Source organism: Pongo abelii, chromosome 16, assembly GCF_028885655.2.
Source record: "Pongo abelii isolate AG06213 chromosome 16, NHGRI_mPonAbe1-v2.0_pri, whole genome shotgun sequence".
Lineage (NCBI taxonomy): Eukaryota > Metazoa > Chordata > Mammalia > Primates > Hominidae > Pongo > Pongo abelii.
Genome location: NC_072001.2, coordinates 24,935,896 through 24,958,440, shown reverse-complemented (window position 1 = coordinate 24,958,440; position 22,545 = coordinate 24,935,896). Strand labels below are relative to the sequence as shown.

Genomic DNA, 22,545 nt, shown 5'->3' with positions numbered 1-22,545 from the left:
GTGTCTAATTCAGTTCCGTTCCTCAAAGGCCTAGCACAGTGCTTCCAAAATAAACACTCCCTACACTGAAAGAGTGGTTTCATTTTCTTTTAAAGGATCTTTCTCATTACTTGGGTTCATAGATGGTTTTGGGAATCTGAAGAAAGTTATAGACTCTTTCTCAGAAAAACAGCCTACTTTTAGGTAAAGAACTTGATTTAGCAGCAATAACTAAATTCTAGACCACCTAGAGATTTACATTATCCAATTTTTATTCCTACTAAGTAAAAACTTAAGAAAGAATGTAAGGACACCAATTAGGGCTTTGGTTAACAAGGAAGCAGGAGCAAAGGCCGCTCCGCACAGGCCTGCTGGTGCTTGGCTTGTACCTGAGTGAACGGCCACCTTCTTGACCACGTAGCTGCTGAGAGCTGTGATCTGCCGTGGGATGGGCACCGTCCCGCTGGAAATGCCCAGCCCCAGCCGGCCATTCGTGGCTTCTCCACAGGCGTACACCTTCCCTTCCACAGTCACTGCAAGGAATGACAGCCAGGAGAGGACTCACTTTTCACAACATTAAAAACTTTTTTGTTTTTTGGTGCCAAGCATAATTTAAAAATTTTTAAAGATTAGAATAATCATACCTGCAAACAAACTTTTAGATCCACCAGCCACCTGTACCACATTCAAAGCTGACAGTGTCTCAGAGAACGAAGGAACCTTTATCTACAACAGAATTTTTTTAAGGAAAAAAAAAAAAGAAAATTTTACTTGCATGTTTAAACTTATGTTACATTATTATATGATACAAGGAATTACAGTCATGCACTGTATAACATTTCACTCAACCACAGGCTACATATACGATGACAGTCCCAATAGGTTATAATGGAGCTGAAAAATCCCTACTGCCCAGTGGTGTCCTGGCCGTGACGACGTCACAGCACAACCTATTCCTCATTTGTCTGTGGTGATGCTGGTGTTAACAAGCCTCTGTGCTGCCAGCTACATATCAACAATCCCTAATACCCATCATGATAACAGACTACTGCTACCGGGCTATATATTCTCTCCTATACTTTCTATCATTCTTTTAGAGTGTATTCCTTCTACTTTTTTGTTTTTTAAGCTAACTGTAAAAAGCCTGTGGCTGGTGCTTCAGGAGGGATTCCAGAAGGCACTGCTGTCACAGGAACGGACAGCTAGCTCCTTTGTGGGGGTGAAAGACAGCAACACTATGATCCTAGCTAGGCTAATGTATGTGTTTAGGTCTTAGTTTTTAACAAAAAAAGTTTAAAAAGTAAAAGAATAAATGTTAAAGATAGAAAAAAGCTTACAGCATAAGAACGTAAAGAAAACATTTTGTACAGAGCTGTATGTGTTTGTGTTTTAAGCTAAGTATTATTACGAGAGTCAGAAAGTTTTTTAAAAAGTGAAAAGTTCATAAAGTTACAAATAATTTATTGTTAAAGAAAGAAAAATATTTTGTATAAGTAGCCTAAGCATATAGTGTTTCTAAAGTCTACAGTAACGTGCAGTGATGTCCTGGCCTTCACATTCACTCACCACTCTCTCACTGACTTGCCCAGAGCAACTTCCAGTCCTGCAAACTCCATTATTCATGGTAAGTGCCCTATGCAGGTGTTCCATGTTTTATCTTTCACACTGTATTTTTACTGTACCTTTCCTATGTTTAAATACACACATGCCACTGAGTTACAACTGCCTACCATATTCAGTACAGTTCCATGTTGTAGCCTAGGAGCAACAGGCTATACCATATAGCCTGTGTGTGTAGTAGGCTACACCATCTACGTTTGTGTTAAGTACACTCTATCATTTTCCAACAATGGCAAAATCACCCGACAAAAACTTCCTCAGAATGTATCCCCATCATGAAGTAATGCATGACTGTACTACTACTATGTATGCTTACATTAACCAAAGGCATTGGTTATCCCTTAGACATTCACACTAGACTATTTTAAGAATGAAATGATACACTGTGATTTACTTTAAACCATAGTTGGGGGAATGGGAGGATAGAGACAGAAAAACATAGACAGCTGCTGGTAACTATGGAAGCTGGTACCAGGGACATGAGGGTTCATGAAGCTATTCCCTCTATTTGGGTACATCTGAACATTTCCATAGTAGAAGGTGAAAAATAAAATACAGTTGGTCCTCTGTATCCATGAATTCAACCACCCATGGATTGAAAATATTTTTTATTGCACCTGTACTAAATATGTACAGATATTTTTGTTGCCATTATTCCCTAAACAATGTAATATAACAACTATTGACATACCATTTACATTGTATTAGGTATTCTGAGTAATCTGAAGATCATATACAGTATTTGGGAGGGCGTGCATAGGTTATATGCAAATACTACACTGTTTTATATCAGGGACTTGAGCATCCACAGATCTTGGTATCCACAGGAAGTCCCGGAACAAATCCCCCACGGATACTGAGGGATGACTATGCATATAATGTAAAGATAAAAACATACACCTGTAGACTATGCCTTATTTCAAGTCATGTCCTGCTCATTCTCTGATTCTGACTCTGACATCTCTAAGAAATCATATGCTTAAATTTCCCATTGTAGATGGATGTAATTTAATTTAAAATTCCTAGGGCCCTTTGTCTAAAAAACCTTTATGATTCCATGGGTGAAGTAGTCACTACTGCAGTGGAAGAAAGGATTTTCATCACAACTGTGGAACACTGACTCTGTCCTTGAAGTGAAAACTCCATGTAGGGCAGTGAGCAAGGTCACAGGCTCCCACCAATGGCCTGCACCTCAGGGACCCCTGGACAGCCCTGCATTCCCACAGCTAAGACACTGACAGCTCACCGCCCACTGCCCACTTCCTAAACCGAGCTCAGGTTCACTGAAACACAAATGCAATTCAAGACCACTCCAATACAGATAAAAATTAATTGCACCTTGAAAGGAAAGAGTTCAAATGAATAAGTTCTAACTTTATTTCTCAGCTTCTCAACAGGGCAGGCAATAAAGAAAACATATGATGTGATGTCTCACAGAATACTAACAGGAAGCATAAGCTCATGTGAACACAGAGAGTGCCTCTGGGCAATGAAATTTAGAGGAATTTGCTTTGTGGCTCCTCAGCCAGGAGACACTAAGTAATATAAGGCACGCTGAATTCAACTCCAGTTCAAATGCATCATTTCTTACACCTATTCTTTTCAAAATATGGTCTTTTTCTCCTAAGCAACTCAAAATACAAATTAACGTCTCATCCAAGTACCTAGGGGATGAAGGATGTTGTGAACACAGAGGCTGTGGCACGGCTTCCCATGCACACTTCATGGTTTACTGACAAGGTGAATGAGATCATGGCGCTCTCCACCCACAAGCCCTGCAGAGAATAAGGCAAGTGTGTATGCGCACACATGTGCATTCTGCTTGTTTCTCTGTGCTCACAAAGCCTTCTCTCTCTGTGCAAGCTACTTCACCCTGAAGAATCTCAGGCACGAAGCACCTGGAGGACAGAGACAACAACTTGCTCATCTGGGGGCCACTACGGCCTTTTTACACATTGTTTTGTTCATGATAGTCAAAAGTGTTTATTGTAGGGGAGGCAAGAGACACCTATCGATAGCCTATAATTTTCATCTATGCACTTGTCGAATCTTTTCAAAAGTTTATTTTCTAGTTTACAAGACTGCAATAAGACAATTATATCTAAAGCGAAATTTTTCAAGGAGAGACGCTTCTGAGGGGTAATTTGATAATGTCTTTTAGTTCGTGTAAAGAAACAATACAACATATAGAGAGTAAAGTTATTATAAAAACTTCACGAGGTGTGGCTGCTGCGAGTGCCCCACCCTGCTGGGTCCCAGGGAGCAGGCCGTACCTTGGAGCCTTTCAGCCCGCCCAGCTGGTCCTTGTCATTCAGGCCCCACACAAACACCTTGGTTCTTATCGTAGCTGCTGATTCCAGCCCAGCAGCCTTCTTTCTAATGAGGCTAACCAAATGGGAAAAAAAAAAAAGAAAAAGAGAGGTTATTCAGCATAAAACATTTAAAAAATAAAAAAGCAACCTCAAGCACTCAAAGTTTTATGGTTACTTTCAGAAACTCTTAAAATTTTGCTTTAATAGAATAAAACCTCAAACATGTACAGGCGTAAGTCCTCTGGAGGGTCAAATTTTCTAGATACCGCTATGCCACCTTCTAATACTAGCACTTAATTTCAGCTCTTATTTTTGATGGAAAACAATGATACACTAGGCCTTCTCCTTCATCTTAAATACCAACTTGAACATGGGTGGGCATCATTCCAAGTCATGGAAACAGATGCACAGCTGCTACAAATGGCACTGTAGAGACACTGAGGAAACCTGCCCAGGAGCCACGCTGGGTCTGGCCTTGCAGCAATGTCCCCAAATCTAGACATCTGTTTGGCCAATTATCTTCCCACAGAAAGAATAAAACGGATGTGGCCAGATGACCATGGAGGTACTTTAATACAGACACATGTCCTGATGTAAAATGCTTCTCTCCTCCTTTATACCCTCTGCCCAGGACACCGGCCAGAGGCACGTGATCACTGGCCAGCTAGGCTGAAAGTCCTCATCTCCTGTCCTTCCCAGAGGGCTTGCTCCTTCCACCTTGCTCATCTATCTCCTGACCTGCCCTCGACAGGTTAGGAGTTTATTTATTTTTTGTTTGTTTTGAGACAGGGTCATGCTCTGTCACTCAGGCTGGAATGCAGTGGCATAATCCCAGTTCACTGTAGCTTCAACCTCCCAGGCTCAAGCAATCCTTCCACCTCAGCCTCCCGAACAGCTGGCAATATAGGCCTGCACCACCACGCCCAGCTAATTTTTGCATTTTTTGTAGAGACGGGGTCTCACTATATCGTCAAGGCTGGTCTTGAACTCCTGGGCTCAAGTGATCCTCCCCGCTCAGCCTCCTAAAGTGCTGGGATTACAGGTGGGAGCCACCCCACCCAGCAGGTTAGAAGTTTAATCAACAGCATCCAAAACACTCCAATTCTTGCAACTTGAAAAGAGTACACCAAACAGTGTTAGATTTTCTTGGCTGATAGTCTGATGCCAGGTGCTAAGGAATTGCTTCTTCTGTGTTTGGGGTTTTCACCTTTGTATTTGCTTTTGCTCTATTTTTATAAGCTAGGATAGATGACCAAAGGCACCAGACGGCTTCTAGACAGGTATCACGTTTTTCACACATTATATACTAATAAATATTTACTTTAAGGGTTCAAAATTTCATGTTTTGGAATAAAAGTGAAAAACTCTTTCATCTAATACAAGGCACAGGTGAGCAAGCATAAGCACAAAATATTGAAATATCTTGTGATATATTTTTACTTAAAAATATGTATGGGAACCAGGCACGGTAGCTCACACCTGTAATCCTAGCACTTTGGGAGGTTGAGGTGGACAGATTCCTTGAGCCCAGGAGTTGGAGACCAGCCTGGGCAACATGGTGAAACCTCATTTCTACAAAAAAAAATACAAAAAATTAGCCAGGTGTGGTAGCACACACCTGTAAGCCCAGCTACTTGGGAGGCTGAGGTGGGAGAATCACTTGAACACAGGAGGCAGAGGTTCCAGTGAGCTGAGATCATACCACTGCAATCCAGCCTGGTCAACAGAGTGAGACCCTATCTCAAAATATATATATATGTTTCCCATACACACATATATATACACACATATATGTATGCATGTATGTATGGGAAACCAGGACTGATATTCAAGATATTTAATGTCTGGTACCATGTAAGTATCAATCAGCCAGAGTGGAGGCCAGCTGTACATGGTCAGTGTGGGAACATCCCAGTTGGGTGCCAGCCCTGTGGGAGACTGCCTGGGCCACTGACTCATTCTGAAGTTATTAGCTAATTAATAAGATCTTACCAGGAAAAAACCCGTTACAATCAAATAGCTAGCTTTTCTTTTGACAATATATTCAATTACATAAAAATCTGATCAATGAGTAAAGCTCAAAACATTTTTGGTTATTCCACATATACAATATAAGTATTAATTTTATGGCCGGGCGGAGTGGCTCACGCCTGTAATCCCAGCACTTTGGGAGGCTGAGGCAGGCAGATTATGAGGTCAGGAGATTGAGACCATCCTGGTTAACATGGTAAAACCCCGTCTCTACTAAAAATACAAAAAAATTAGCCGGGCATGGCGGCGTACACCTGTAGTCCCAGCTACTCGGGAGGCTGAGGCAGGAGAATGGCGTGAACCCAGGAAGCGGAGCTTGCAATGAGCTGAGATCACGCCACTGCACTCCAGCCTAGATGACGGAGCAAGACTCCGTCTCAAAAAATAAATAAATAATAATTTTATTTGTCCAATTCATTTTAGTAGCTACTGAGTAAGAAAATGCTAATCTATAATCCTTTTATTAAACATCCCAATGACTTCCTTATTTAAGTGAACTGGTATTGTCCCTATTTAATTAATATCCATAGATGCAATCAGTTTGAACTATAGCATATAGTATAACACGTATTCTAGATAAAGTCATGTTATAGATACTATTTTCTTTTCAACTTCTACACAAAGTTTCTGAAATAAAACAGGACAGAATCCAAAGCCAAGATCACAGAGCCCTAGAATAACCTGATTTATTACCAGAGCTGCTACCCCTACTTCTGTCTATATAATGTGCTCAACAGCGGCACAGGGCAGTGCTCTGTTGTCTCCTTATGTCACACGCTGCAGGGTACTTAGAGCACAGGGTGTCTTGGTCAATAGAGTTCAGCCAGCACTGGCGGCTTGCCTCCTGTGCCTGTCTGGAGGGCCCCGGTCACACTAGCAATCCAAAGCACCTTGGGAATGTTAACAACATATCCATTTATTTTGCATACACTTTGACTTAGCAATTTCACTTTCAGCAATTTATCTAGGAAAATACAACTTCTCTGAGGACACTGCTTATCCTCCATTGTTATTATCCATTATTATCCACTGTTTGCTGCTGGGATGGTAAACAAGGCTTAGAGCAGCCCCTGCACATGCAAGTTCTAGATACGTGCCCTGGGAAATGCACAAGCATGCGAAAACTTCACAGATATCATTCTCCCCTGGTATGCTGTCTTCCCTATCAGAAACGCCCTTGCCTGTCCACTTTGTTTCAGTAATTCTGACTTCTGTACTTATGGCCTGGGGGGAAGTTTTCCTTGTCCTGACAGATCAATGCTCCAATGCAGACTCTCAAGGCTGCATGCACTTCTCCCTGCCTCTTACCAAAGCCCTAACAGCACACCGATGCCTGTGTTTGTCTTATTTTATTTTGCATGTTCATCACAGTGTTCCCAGTATACATAACTGGAAATGGCCCACGGTAGGCGTTCAAAAGATGTGGAATGAATAAATACAACAGTCATCATCACAGTGCTCAGACAAAATAAGGAATTGAATGAGTAAATGAGAACAGTCATAAGATGAAATACTGCACTCAAAAATTACAGAAGACTAATCATATGGAAATTCTAGCGATGGACAATAGTGATGGTTGCACAAAAATATGAATGTACTTAATGTCACTGAACTGTACACTTAAAATGGTAAACAATATATATATTTCACCATAATAAAAAATAAATATATTTTTTAAAGTTAATGATAAAATACTTAGCAAAAAGAGCTTTAAAATATACCATACAACTTCTGTAGGACAATATATTTAGTAACAGAAAAAAAGGAAAACTACAAAGACATATACCAAAATAGTAACAGTGATATTTCAGGTAGAGATATTAAACATTTTCATTTCCCTCTTTTAATGGTATTTTTCTAAATATAATGTGTTTCTACATTAAACACTTTATTTTTAAAAAAATACAATTTTTGAAAACAACTGTAATTTACCATTTGTGTGGACATAAAATGACTCTCAGTATGAGACATATTCTAATTAAATGTTTCCTTTCGAAAGTGAGGATCCAGGAATGCAGCGGGAGGTAAGTGAGCACCTGTAACAAATGGCTCTCACCTTCCGCTGTTGCCTTTCTCATCCTCCTCCTCTTCATTATCTGAAGCTAAGAAAGGAACTGCAGCCAAATCTTCCTCCTCTGCACGGATCCGTCCCAGCAGGATGAGACCATGGATTTTACAATCGATTCCTGAGCTCCTGCACTGCTTTATAGCAATTTCAATATACCTGTGATACTAGACACAAAAACCATGATCTACAGACTTTGTAGAATCAAGCATACTAGATCCTCTAAGTGGAGAACGGGATGTGTGAGACACAAACATGTACACACGGTTAGAGCTCCTTTACTTCAGTTCTGGAAATACCAACTGAGTTACTCAAAGTTAATGCAGCCACATCTGAGTAATGCTTGCTTCAAAAGAAGTGATCAACTCATCAAGATGTCTACCTGAGGCATGAGACACTCACTGATTTTTTTCCTAAAATTTTTAAATAGGATAACAGCCTTACTGAATGACTGCAAACTCTTCTTAGAGCTTTCTTGAACCAAGATGCCTTAACTAAGGAAGATATTAAATGTCAGGCAGTAACAGACCTTTCATCGTTTTTAAAACATAAAACATATTTGAATATACACAAATTAGAACAAATAGTACAAAGAACTCCATGACTCCATGACCCAGCTCAACAGCTATCAACATGTGACCAATCTTGTTCAGGTATGGATTATCATTAAACAATTCTAGGCATTATGTTGTTTCAAAACTTCAGTATATATCACTGAATTAAGGAGGTTTGGGTTTTTGTTGTTGTTGTTGAGACGGAATCTTGCTTGTTGCCCAGGCTGGAGTGCAGTGGTGCAATCTTGGCTCATTGCAACCTCTGCCTCCCGGGTTCAAGCGATTCTCCAACCTCAGCCTCCTGAGTACCTGGGACCATAGGCACAAGCTTCTGCCACCACACCCGGCTAATTTTTTGTATTTTTAGTAGAGACAGGGTTTCACCATGTTGGCTAGGCTGGTCTTGAACTTCTGACCTCAGGTGATCCACCTGCCTCAGCCTCCAAAGTGCTGGGATTATTGGCATGAGCCACCACGCCCAGCCAGAATTAAGGAATTTTTTGAGAAACATATCCACATTAGCATAGCACAAACAATAATTCCCATATCATCCAATATGCTACAGTGATCAAACTTTTCTGATCCTGTCATGTCATTTTATTGTTGCCTCATTCAAATCAGAACACAAGACCCAACCTTCCTCTGTTCTGCCTTTGCCATGCATTTAGTGGAGTTGGTCTACTTGTCCTGCAAATGTCCCACACCCCATGTGGCAGACTGCATGCCTGCTGTGGTATTGACAACATTCCTCCATCCCTGTATTTCATGTGAACATAGAGGGATGTGTCTGGAAGCACACACTAACAATTACTTTTTATTGCCTAAATGACCTGCTCAAACCTCAAGATCTACCATTTCAGAGGAAATACAGCTTGACCACCACCATAGGGATGCAAAAGCCAAGTTGAGAATATGAAGAATGCTACAGGAGACAATTACTCAGTTTCTCTTTTTTTTTTCTTTAGCAAGGAAAAAAACCAAGAGTGACTTAAGTGTAGCGTAGAATGCAAACATCATCTGAATCAGAAACTGCAAAAAGACATTTACAAAATAACTAGGAAAATTTGGACACTGACTGGATATTATATAACATTAAAGAGTAATTGTTGGCTGGGCACGGTGGCTCACGCCTGTAATCCCAGCACTTTGGGAGGCCGAGGCAGGCGGATCACGAGGTCAGGAGATCGAGACCATTCTTGCTAACACGGTGAAACCCCATCTTTACTAAAAATACAAAAACAAAATTAGCCAGGCATGGTGGCAGGCGCCTATAGTCCCAGCTACTCGGGAGGCTGAGGCAGGAGAATGGAGTGAACCCGGGAGGTGGAGCTTGCAGTGAGCCGAGATCACACCACTGCACTCCAGCCCGGGTGACAGAGTGAGACTCCGTCTCAAAAAAAGGAGTACTTGTTAGAGGTGTGATAATGGTACCAGGGTTATATTTTGTTAAGCCCTGTTAGAGATGAATATTGAAGCAAGCGCTCCTGAAATAAGATCATGACTAGGACTTGCTGAGGCAGGGAAGTAAGGTGGGAGGGAGGAATTGAAACATGACTGGCAAAATGTTGATAAATGTTGAAGCTGGGTGACAGGTTTGTGAGGGTTCCAGCATACTTTCTATTTTTGTTTACATGTTAGAAAAAACCCGGCTGGGTGCGGTGCCTCATGCCTGTAAATCCCAGCAATTTGGGAGGCCAAGGTGGGCGGATCACCTGAGGTCAGGAATTTGAGACCAGCCTGGCCAACATGACAAAACCCCGTCTCTATTAAAAATACAAATATTAGCTGGGTGAGGTGGTGGGCACCTCTAATCCCAGCTACTCGGGAGGCTGCGGCAGGAGAATCACTTGAACCCAGGAGGTGGTGGTTGCGGTGAGCTGAGATCTGCCACTGCACTCCAGCCTGGGCGACAGAGCGAGGCTCAGTCTCAAAAAAAAAAGAAAAGAAAATTCCCATAACAAACTATTTGTACGGCAAAGGCCATGCTTAAGATGCAGTGGCTCCACAGGAATGGACAGTCTCATTCTTTGGTCAACTGGGGGCATGCAGGTTAGGTTAGGAGTTTTCCATTTACCTGCAATGCTTTGTATTTCTCATGTACATGACATACACTAAGTATCACAGGATGAATGGTTTTGAATTGAAAATTTCTTGGATTAAAGATATCTTTTACGAATGATAATCTCAGTTATTGATTTAATTACTTAGTTACTGGTTTGGCTAAAGTAAAATTATCCTCTGAACTATATAACTAAGGCACTCTACAGGCTGTATTCGGTTACATTGCAATAAGTTACCAGTAAAATGCATTAAAACTCAAGATTAATTTTTTCAGATAAATTCAATATTATCTTTCTCTTTCATACTTTGCCAATTTCTTCACTTATTAGCACCACTGGTATTGACTATAATGAATCAGTGTATTATGAAATAGTTCAATGACATTCTAGAATAAATGGTGACTATTGTGAATGTACTACGTATTTCAAAATAGCTAAAAGAGAGGATTGTAAATGTTCTCACCACAAAAAAGTGATAAATATTTGAGGTGATGGATACATTATTTAGCATGATTTGATCATTCCACAAAGTATACATGTAACAAAACATCACAGTGTTCTCCAAAAATAAATACAAATTATTACAAATTACTATTTGGTTAAAACTAAAAGAAAACTTTTTTAAAAAATGAATGGTTAACTGCATTTAATAATTAAAAAATAAACTTATCAGTTATAAACTTTAAATGAATACAAAAATCAACTATTTGATATTTTTATCTGCTATCATTATAATTAGTCTACACCAGACAACAGTATATATAGGTAGTACAAAAATATCTCTTTTTTTCTGTTTTTTTTTTGTTTTTTTGTTTTTTTTTTCAGACAGAGTCTGGCTCTGTCGCCCAGACTGGAGTCCTGGAGTGCAGTGGCATGATCTTGGCTCACTGCAAGCTCTGCCTCCTGGGTTCACACCATTCTCCTGCCTCAGCCTCCCAAGTAGCTGGGACTGCAGGCACCCACCACTACGCCCAGCTAATTTTTTGTATTTTTTTTTTTTCAGTAGAGACAGGGTTTCACTGTGTCAGCCAGGATGGTCTCGATCTCCTGACCTTGTGATCTGCCTGCCTCGGCCCCCCAGAGTGCTGGGATTACAGGCGTGAGCCACCGCGCCCGGCCAACAAAAATATCTTAATTTGTCTTATTTTACATATATTTAATGTATTAAAAATCATGCTGACATCCTATGTGGAAAGGTTTACTGAAAATTTGACAGACAGAGAGAGAGAATCGCTGATCTGTAGTATGTGGGTACTGTTTAAAAGAACCTTCACTGATTCTTTCAAACTTTTCCAGAGATAAACTTAGACTCATTTTGAAAGCTGCCTTATTACCAAAAAATTGCCACTCCGTGACAAGTTCAGCGCTTGACGCCAACAGGTGTAACAACAAAAAAGCAACTTCAGCGTCACATATATGGTCAGGAAAACCATCAGAAACTAAGAGATATTTAATGAAAACCGAAGTGTTCAGATGCAATCAGCAACCTGAAATGCCTGATGACAACTTTTGCTAGGAGCACTTACCAAGTATACCTCTGCTACCAAAGAGAGTGAGAATGAAATTTATTTTGTTTCCTTTTCAAGCTGATCTGACACGCAGCAAATTCAAGTTGTATAAAATAAGTTGTATCTTTTAAAGTGTCAAAATTTAAAACAGATAAAATCAATTATTTAAAGGGGGAAAAACTGGGCTCAACGCTAGTAAAGAAATGGCCAAGTCACCTCCCTTGTCATCTGTAAGTCATCCAAATGGAACACTAGCATAGCTACTTACCTCTGTGCAGTCATTCAGAAGGGGCACTGTGGTGTCAGAAGGGTTAATATTGATTGTCTTTAGTTCAATAAGGTTATTCAGGGAATTTCCACCTAGGAAAAAATGGGTAAAGAATCAAACAAAGGCGTTTTTATTATAGAAGGTACTTCTTTTTAGGTAAACTAACTGAATTACCTGACACTACAACCAGGGATGGCATGTAGCTACTGTCAGCAGGATCTACGATCATTTTTAATCTATGAACAAGAACATCTGGGAAAATCTCCAAACGAATCCAGTGCTTTAGAAAAACAAGGACAAAAATCACATTCTCAGTTAGCAAAATTCAGCTATATTTTAGCTACTACAATAGTATCATTGAAGCTTGAATCTACATGAGATTTTTTCAATATAAAATGTAGCATGAGAGAGAATTTTCCCTCACCCTGGCAGCAACGAGAATATTCTACCCCATTCTTTGATCGTTAGAGAGAAGTCTCACTCTAAGCCCCAGAAACCATGTATCTATATACTCCTGGCCTAGGGTGGTCCTTTCACCCACCAAGTGAGTGACAGAAAACACTAGAGTCGAGATGAGAAAGGCCCTGTCCTAAAGTCTGACCTGTGTGCCCACGAGGTGCCCCCACGCGTTGGTGTAATCACAACAGCACTCCAATGTGCAACACAAATTTGCTAGAGTATACTAGAAAAACTTCTAACCAGAAGCAAATCTGAATTCATACATTTTATGCAGGAGAGGAGGAGAAAAAGCCTGACCACATCCTCTATCAAGTGCTCAGTTAGATAAAATCTATTACTCATATTGTTTAAAATCTCTGACAATAAAATTGGATGGTATAAAACTCTGTAACTTTGAAATAACTTATAAATTAAAACATAACGTGAGTACTGACAGGTGCTATCAGCAAAACTTTGCAGGCTGCTCAAAGTTCATTTTGAAAATGTACAAGGCAAAACCATCTGTGTGAAAGTGCCCGCTGCTGTGCCCTATCAGACGCTACCTTCCCTTGCGACCCCGATGACTGCCAGCAGGGCTCGCTGCCGTCAATGAGACGGGATGCCTGGTTCACGGAGGACGACACGTTCAGGCTCTTCACCATGCGGGACCAGCTGTCCAGCAGCATGCCTGGCTGGCTGCTGTGGCAACGCTTCAGCTGTTTTCCAGAACGGCCACAAAATACCGCAGACTGACCTATTTAATGATAGTCAAAAAGAGAATTAACCCTTGCTGAACTGGGGAGAAACATCATGATCAAGAATATTAAATAGTAAGGAGCTTCTTAAAGAAAAATAGAGTCTCAAACTGAAAGGAGCTAATAAATGCCACAAACGGCTTCCCTAGTCAAGATATAATTACGCCAATTTATGAGATGAAGTCCACATAATGCTATGATTTATTCTACTAAAATCTCCCAGGGAACAACAGCAGATTAATATATTTCCAAACAAAACAAAATAAGCTGTGGGAAAAGTTCAATAACAGCACTCACAAAAACCATTCTTATTTAAAATGCTTTTATAAATACAAGGCAAAAAGTAAACTGTAAAGTGCTTCCACTTCCATTAATGGCAAATCTGGAATTCAACTGGCATTCCCCATCGAGGACAACTAGTAAAGCCAGACAAAACACTCAAAAATAAATAAATCCTCTTCAAACTATCAGAATTCAGGAGATAATAAGGAATTACAAGGTCAGAACCGCAGGAAGACCCGAGGCAAATGGAGGTGTCAAGATGACACACACCACGGATCAGAGGCTGCTGTTCCCCGATGGCATCTCCAGGTTCCAAGCAAAGTCCCTGAGATGACACATAGCATTTTGAGAGCCTCGTAAAGGGAAGGGAAACGAATGGGGTCCAGAAAGACCAGGAAGGCTGAGGATGCTACAGAAATACAACCCACACTTGGAACCCCAACAGGAAATACCCCAAAAGTCAGAGTGAACTATGAAGGGTCTTTGGGTTTCCCCCTTTTTTTTTCCAACAGACTGCACCTCAGCATAAAATCATCTCAATCAATGAATGCTGATTAAGGTGAGCCCAGATAGTCACAAACCTTTACCAAGTACCTCGCAGAAGAACCTTCTCTCCTCCATTCCTTGGAGAACAATAACATCTCAGCCTCAAATTGAGTCAAGAAATAACTTTTTAAATACAACGTCCAGTACATAATGACACATGAAGAGGCAAGAAAATATGACTAAAAATTACCAGAAATGATAGGATAGAAACAGACCCACAAGGGCTCCATATATTGGAGTTAGAAGACAGATTTTAATATAATAACTATGCTTACTGTGTTCAAAAAGATAATATTTCAGCAGAGAACCAAAAACTACGGAAAATAAAATAAAAAGACTAGAACTGATAAATCCAATAATTAAAATTAAGAACTTAATGAGTAAGTTTAGAACACACTGAACTCAGCTGAAGAGAAAGTAAAAATATCTGGAATGAAGAACTGAGGAGCAAAAGTTTAGAAAACATAACAAGAAGGTAAAACATCTGCAGGACAGAGGTTAGGCCTAACACAAGTTAAAGAAGAGTCCCCCCAAAAAGATAGAAAATAGAGCAGAGGCAACATGTGAAGAAATACTGAAAGACAGAATTTTCCAAAACAGACAGCAGGTATCATGCCCCAGAAGCCCTACCAACCCCAAGACAGATAAACATCTCCATACACATGTAAAACCTGTGCAAGATGAAAACAAAAAGACTCTCTGAAAAGCAGACGAAGGAAAAATAAAATGAACCACAATTAGACTTCCATCCAACTTCAGGAGAAATAATATAAACCAAATTGCAATGGAATACTATTTTTAAAGTGCTGAAAGAAAACACCTAGCAAAAAGACTTCTCAAAAATAAAGGAGAAATAAAGACATTTTCAGACATACAAAAATAGATAATTTGTAACCCACAAAGACACATTTTTAAAAATATTAAGGGGTATCTTCAGGCAGGAGAAAAACAGTATAGATGGAAAATTAGAGAGGAAGAAAAAAGTAGAGAGAAATTACAAAGTATGCAGAAAAATCTAAATGAATATTGACTACATAAAAATCATCACATGCCCCACATGTATTGTTTGATCCTTTGACCTTTTTTTTTGAGACGGAATCTCCCTCTGTCGCCCAGGCTGGAGTGCAGTGGCACGATCTCGGCTCACTGCAAGCTCCACCTCCTGGGTTCACGCCATTCTCCCACCTCAGCCTCCCAAGTAGCTGGGACTACAGGCGCCCACCACCACGCCCGGCTAATTTTTTGTATTTTTCGTAGAGATGGGGTTTCACCGTGTTAGCCAGGATGGTCTTGATCTCCTGACCTCGTGATCCACCCGCCTCGGCCTCCCAAAGTGCTGGGATTACAGGTGTGGATCACAAGGTCAGGAGATCGAGACCATCCTGGCTAACACGGTGAAACCCCATCGCTACTAAAAATACAAAAAATTAGCCGGGCGTGGTGGCGGGCGCCTGTAGTCCCAGCTACTCGGGAGGCTGAAGCAGAAGAATGGCGTGAACCTGGGAAGCACAGCTTGCAGTGAGCCAAGATCACACGCCACTGCACTCCAGCCTGGGCGACAGAGCCAGACTCTGTCTCAAAAAAAAAAAAAAAAAAAAACAGGCATGAGCCACTGTGCCTGGCTGATCCTTTGACATTTTTTGAAACTTCTATTTGAGCATATGACCCACTTAGCATATGACTGGATTTTATGAACATTTTCTGTGTGCATAAAAGAATGTCTTCTATAGTACTGTTAGATATGTATTTATACAAAATGTATAAAATTTTGGCTGGACGTGGTGGCTCATGCATGTTGTATTTATATAAAATGTATAAAATTTTGGCTGGACGCGGTGGCTCATGCATGTAACTCCAGCACTTTGGGAGACTGAGGTGGATGGATCAACTGAGGTCAGGAGTTCAAGAGCAGCCTGGCCAACATGGTGAAATCTCACCTCTACTAAAAATACAAAAATTAGCCAGGCATGCTGGTGGGAGCCTGTAATCCCAGCTACTCGGGAGGCTGATGCAGTAGAATCACTTGAGCACGGGAGGTGTCAGTTGCAGTGAGCCAGGATCGCGCCACTGCACTCCAGCCTGGGCAAAAGAGTGAGACTCCATCTCAAAAAAAAAAAAAATTAAAATATGTTAAGAACATATAAATCAGAATGAAGATAAATGATCTTAAAGAGAACTAAGGTTTTTGCATTGTTTAGGAGGAGAATATACTAAATAATAATAGATTTAAATGACTCAAAAATAGATGTTATAATTAATATCTTCGGTAACCAATAAAACTAAAAATGTATATAACATATACACTCCTTATAGACAGAGTGAGACTCTGTCTCAAAAAAATAATAATTAAAAAAAAATAGAAAAGTTAGCTGAGCGTGGTGGCTCAGGCTTGTAATCCCAGCTACTCAGGAGGCTGAGACAGGAGAATTGCTTGACGCCAGGGGGCGGAGGTTGCACTGAGCCAAGATCGCGCCACTGCACTCCAGCCTGGGCGACAGAGTGAGACTCTCTCTCACAAAGAAAAGTGATATATGCATACAGTGGAATATCATTCAGCCATTAAAAAGGATGACGTTCTGACATATGCTACAATATGGATGAAGCTTGAAGACATTATGCTAAACGCAAAAGGATAAATCTTACATGGTTCCATCTAGATGAGGTATCTGGAGTGGTCATATTCATAGAGACCAAGGTTAGATTCAAGGTTACCAGGGTTGGGGTAGGGAGAAGTAGGGCAGTTAAACTGCTTAATGAGTACAGAGTTTCTGATCGGAGTGGTGAAAAGTTTTGGTAAGAGACAGTTGTGATGGTTGTGCAACACCGTACTTAAGGTACTTAATACCCTGAATTATAAACTTAGAAAATGATTAAGTGGCTAATTTTAAGTTATATATATTTTGCCACAATGAGAAATACAATAAAAGGTATATAAATTAAAAACCTCACTCTCCACCTAACCAATTCCACATGCCATGCAACTAAACACTTACTAGTTTCTTGAGATTCTTTTAATGTTCTTTATGGAAAAACAAGCAAACAAGCCTAGTTATTCTAATTCTTCCCCGATACCCCATCCTGATTTTTTTAAAAAGCCAGCCAGTCATCAGTGGGTAGGACCGTCACTTCCGTTTCACTGTACTCACTCTACAGAATTACCACATACATAGGAACCTTAAAATAACAAATTCCAATACACTGTGGTCCACAGTAAGTATTTCATTAATCTATGGTGGAAGAGAGAATATAAACGTTCTGCCATACCTGGTTCATTTATTCTGCCAAATGTATGCCTGGTATTGTGTTTTTTGGTCTTGAAACACGTTTCACAAAAGTCAAAGTCATCACAGTTTCTGCATTTGAATCTGGATCCATTGATAGGAAACATCTGACATCCATCACACCTATTTGTAAAATAGCAACTGAGTTAAGAAAGGTCATTTATTAAACTTAATTCAACAGAAAACCATTCGTCCCAAAGCAAATCTAGCAATCATAAAAATAACTCACGTAACCCCAGGATGAATACTGGGCACCAACTCCATTTCTGATAGCAACCCAGTCCAGTGAGACTGCTGGGGAAAGTCGACAATGATATCTTTTCCATTGGCACTGAAAGCTAGGACAGAATACAAATCACCTGATCCATCTTCCTCTTCACCAATAAAAACCTGAACTTAAAATTGCACCTAGCCATGTCATACTACATTGTAGTTATTTGTATTTTACAAAGAGTCTATCTTTTAGAGATAGGTACTAAAATGCTTATGGATGAAATAATACATGATGTCAGTGACTGGTTTCAAAATAATCACAAGAAGGGAGCATGAATAATTTTGGCCGTGAGGCGACAATCGTTAAAGCCAGGTAATGAGCACATGGAGGTTCATTGTAAACTACATTCCTTACTTTTGCATTAGGTTTAAAATAGGACATTTTGGTTTTTAATTACACCAAGTCAACAATTCCATATAATAGCTTTGGTATCTCAGGGAATAAAAACCACATTAATAACTTGAAGACTTCTTTTGTCCTTTGATAAGGGCAACGTGTCACTCAAAACAAAGAAACCAAATTCTTATTTTTAAAATTTGTCTTGTTTTGATTTGCAAATATTTTAACAATCTCTTAAGCAAAGAAAAATGTTTAAAGTAAAATATTAAATAATCCATTTGTTCTTATGTAACATGAGAAGCTCTAAGAACCTCTCACCACTGGGGAACCACCACCAACTGTGGCCATTTTCTAAGCGATTTGATGAAAAGAGAGGCTTCCACAAGGTTCAAATAAACAATCTCTTTATGGCATCAAGAGTTTATAAAACTATACACATACTTATTTCCCATGCAACTGTTAAAACAGACATAGTATACCTTTCAAAATGTGCCACGGATTTGATTTGGAATCTCAACAGTATCATATTAAATATCATCTGAGAATTGTTTCCAGTTCCTAATTCCCATCATTAGCATATTTCCATTTCTTAAATTCAGTCCTAAATTTTTATACAGCATGAAAAAGAGAGCCAGGCATGGTGGCTCACGCCTGTAATCCCAACACTTTGGGAGGCCGAGGCGGGCGGATCAATAGGTAAGGAGTTCGAGACCAGCCTGGCCAACATGGTGAAACCCCATCTCTACCAAAAATACAAAAATTATCCAGGTATGGTGGTGGGCACCTGTAATCCCAGCTACTCTGGAGGCTGAGACCGGAGAATTGCTTAAACCCGGGGGTGGAGGTTGCAGTGAGCCGAGATGGCGCCACTGCACTCCAGCCTGGTCAGGGGAGGAGAAAGAAAAAGCAGTCCTGACAGTCAGGAGGTGGTCTGTTAATGTCAATGTTAGGCCATTTCACAGAACAACTGACAGGACAAGTTGACAGAACACGAACATCAGGTAAGGCCACTCTGTGACTGATGAATCAAGGCACAACCAAAACCCCTCCTTAACCATGTGTGATTAAAGTTGAGTCTAATCCAAACCACAAACAACCACACAGTCCCCTATCCTGGTGATATGAATGACTGCTTCCTTACCAATCATGACGTTAGCATGGCTCTGTTCTTTCTGCCTGCTAGGTAAATTTATTAAGACATCGTGTCTTAGAATTACCCCTGTTTTCTCGACCCCTCCCCCAAATACCCAACATAAACTTCATTAGTCCTCACTCACTCCCTCTGATGGAGACACACATTCCCCAGGGTGTGTGTTCTCCTGCACTGCAATGAGTTAACATTAATAAATCTGATTGTTTCACTGCAAGCAAAGGAACACTCTATCTCTGTCTTCACACTTGTTTTCTTTTTCGTGTGCTTGAACAAAAAGAAATACTAAGTACACATGCGTTAATGAAAAGTTAACATCAGGAATTTTATTACCCAGATAATATTACCTTTCACAACCCCCACACTCTGATGAGTCACAGATCCCCATTTGTATTTTGGTGTGGTGACAGAGGCTTTGACCCGCACTTTATCACCAATCTTGATGTGAGAAGAAGAACTTGGTGGAGGATAGCCTACAGATTTCAATAACAAATCATTATAATCAGTATTCATTTACGGGAATTCTGTCTCTAAGAAAAAGCAAAAGCACTGAACAAAGAATGTGCTCACCTATAAGTTCCACATGAATGTACCTAACCCAGTAGGTGCCCCCTTTCTGCTGCCAGTCACACTGCACATTGAGATCATGCAACCCATCTCTGTCCAGCTTGATGACTTTGCCAACATCACCTTCGCACACTTCTTCGTATGCTCGGCAGCATCTAACCATCATTCCCACCTAGAATTAAAATGAAATTGGAGATCCAGTCCATCATGTACACAGGTGAAATGAGCCATGGTAAGTAGTATTACTCTACTCTTAATAAAGAATTTTGACTGGGCACAGTGGCTCACGTCTGTAATCCTAGCACTTTGGGAGGCTGAGGCGGGAGGATCGCTTGAGCTCAGGTGTTTGAGACAAACCTGGGCAACATGGCGAAACCCCACCTCTACCAAAAATACAAAAATTAGCCAGACGTCGTGGTGCATGCCTGTGGTCCCAGCTACTCGGGAGACTGAGTTGAGAGGATTGCTTGAGCCTGGAACGTGGAGGTTACAATGAGCCAAGATCACACCACTGCACTCCAGCCTGAGTGACAAAGTGAGACCCCATCTCAAAAAAAAAAAAAAAAAAAAAAAAGAATTTCATCTGGCACCCAGAGTGCATTCTAAGTATTATTTAATGCTAAAGGGAACAGAAACTCTTTAGAACACTGTCTGGCTTTGTGTCTCAGGCAGGAAATATACAGGAAGAGCCTGGATCAACTTGTGTTATAAAGGAAGGGAGCTTTCAAAGATTACTGGGTTCACTCAAAAGGATTCCCTGATCATCAAAAACATAACAGTGGAAACATCACATCCTAAAAGCCAATGGATTGGTCATCATGATAATAAGGAAAACAAAGCTTCCTGGTCATCTTTATACATATCAGAACACCAATGCATCATTCTGAAAACTGATAAAGTCTCCCTGTATTATCAAGAGTAACCAAGATTAATAACAAAGCTTTTTTTCACAGAGGAGAATTCCAGCTAACAAACTCAGAAAAGATGAAGTTAGAAAATCACTATGGTGCAGCCCCTAATGATAGGTCTAGGTGATGACACTAATGCCTGCTGGAGCTATGGGATGGACAGTTAATACAGAATGCTATCAAGGAAGGAGCAGGCTGACAAGACCTAACCCACCCAAACCTGCTTGCCTGTTGAGATGGGGCCGGAGGGAGTACATGCCTATGAAGCTTCCTGCCTGAGATTCAGCCTGGTCCAATCACCCTCCAACCCTAACTCCTACTGTATTGGAGAAACAGGGAGAGAGGAAGATGTTAGCCACAAGGAAGCCACCATCAAATACAGACTGTAAGACATTTGGAGGACATGGTTTCAGCCACAAATAAACAGCATGAAAGGAGAGGACGGGGGAAGGAGGGTTATCATGAATGTTTGTGTCCCCCCCCACCCCAAAAATTCATGAAGTCCCAACTCCTAATGTGGCAGTATTAGGAGATGGGGCCTCTAAGGAAGTCATTAAGGTAAAATCAGGTCATAAGAGTGGGCCTCTGCCACAACAGGATTAGGGTCTTTATAAGAAGAGACTCCAGGATGGGCATGGTGGCTCACGCCTATAATCCCAGCACTTTGGGAGGCCAAGGCAGGCGGATCACCTGAGGTCAGGAGTTCGAGACCAGCCTGACCAAAATGGAGAAACCCTGTCTCTACTAAAAATATAAAATTAACCAGGCATGTGGTGCATGTCTGTAATCCCAGCTACTCGGGAGGCTGAGGCAGGAGAATCACTTGAACCCGGGAGGCAGAGGTTGTAGTGAGAGATCACGCCACTGCACTCCAGCCTGGGCAATAGAGCGAGACTCTGCCTCAAAAAAAAAAAAAAAAAAAAAAAAAAGGCAGCCACCTGCAAGCCAGGAAGAGGGCCATCACCAGAAACCAGCCAAGCTGGCACCTTGATATTGGATTTCCAGCCTCCAGAACCATGAGAAATAAATGTCTGTTGTTGAAGCTGCCAGTCTATGGTACTGTGTTATAGCCAACTGAGCTAAGACAAGGGGGAACCACTTTAGGTTGAAATAGACTTCAAAGATCCATCAACCAAATGTAGATAAGGCATACAATCTTGGTTGTATCCAAATTCAAAAACTAACCATTAAAGCCATTTCCGAGAAAACTGGAAAACTACAAGCAAGCGTTAGATATAAGATGATATTAAGGAATTATTATTTATTTTGTTAGGTAAAGCTGGTAAACAGAAATGTCATTATGTTAAGATTCTTTATTAGTGATACACACTGACATACATACAGGTGAAATGAGATGATTTGGGGGATTTTCTCTAAAATATACTAAAACAAGAAAATTAGGACAAGAAATGATTTAAAGTAGATAAAGGACTATATAAAACATAATTAGATTTTTAAAGTTTGATGGCAATGAGAAATGAGAATTACATAAGAAAAACAAGGAAAGGTATGTAGGAAGTGTCACAAGTGGGACTAGCAGAAAACAGCCATCTCTGCGCCATGTCCACCGTGGACAGGCCACTTGCACTCTCCGGCTGCCCCCGAGCC

The 22,545-nt window shown here is 40.6% G+C and overlaps 1 protein-coding gene across 19 annotated transcripts in view; it reads right to left on the bottom strand.

Annotated features, from left to right (window-relative positions):
- The window catches only part of HERC2 (HECT and RLD domain containing E3 ubiquitin protein ligase 2), a 299,653-nt gene that overhangs the window by 69,282 nt on the left and 207,826 nt on the right, over window positions 1-22,545 (bottom strand). For all 19 annotated transcript variants that reach the window (XM_063716530.1, XM_063716528.1, XM_063716533.1 and 16 more), the window contains 11 exons: window positions 20,033-20,201; window positions 19,810-19,935; window positions 17,929-18,037; window positions 17,683-17,822; window positions 13,399-13,589; window positions 12,572-12,677; window positions 12,398-12,489; window positions 7,999-8,174; window positions 3,873-3,984; window positions 624-705; window positions 369-512 (listed from right to left, as the gene is read on the bottom strand). In XM_063716530.1, coding sequence (XP_063572600.1) covers window positions 369-512; window positions 624-705; window positions 3,873-3,984; window positions 7,999-8,174; window positions 12,398-12,489; window positions 12,572-12,677; window positions 13,399-13,589; window positions 17,683-17,822; window positions 17,929-18,037; window positions 19,810-19,935; window positions 20,033-20,201 — 1,447 coding nt within the window. The remainder of the gene's footprint in view (window positions 1-368; window positions 513-623; window positions 706-3,872; window positions 3,985-7,998; window positions 8,175-12,397; window positions 12,490-12,571; window positions 12,678-13,398; window positions 13,590-17,682; window positions 17,823-17,928; window positions 18,038-19,809; window positions 19,936-20,032; window positions 20,202-22,545) is intronic.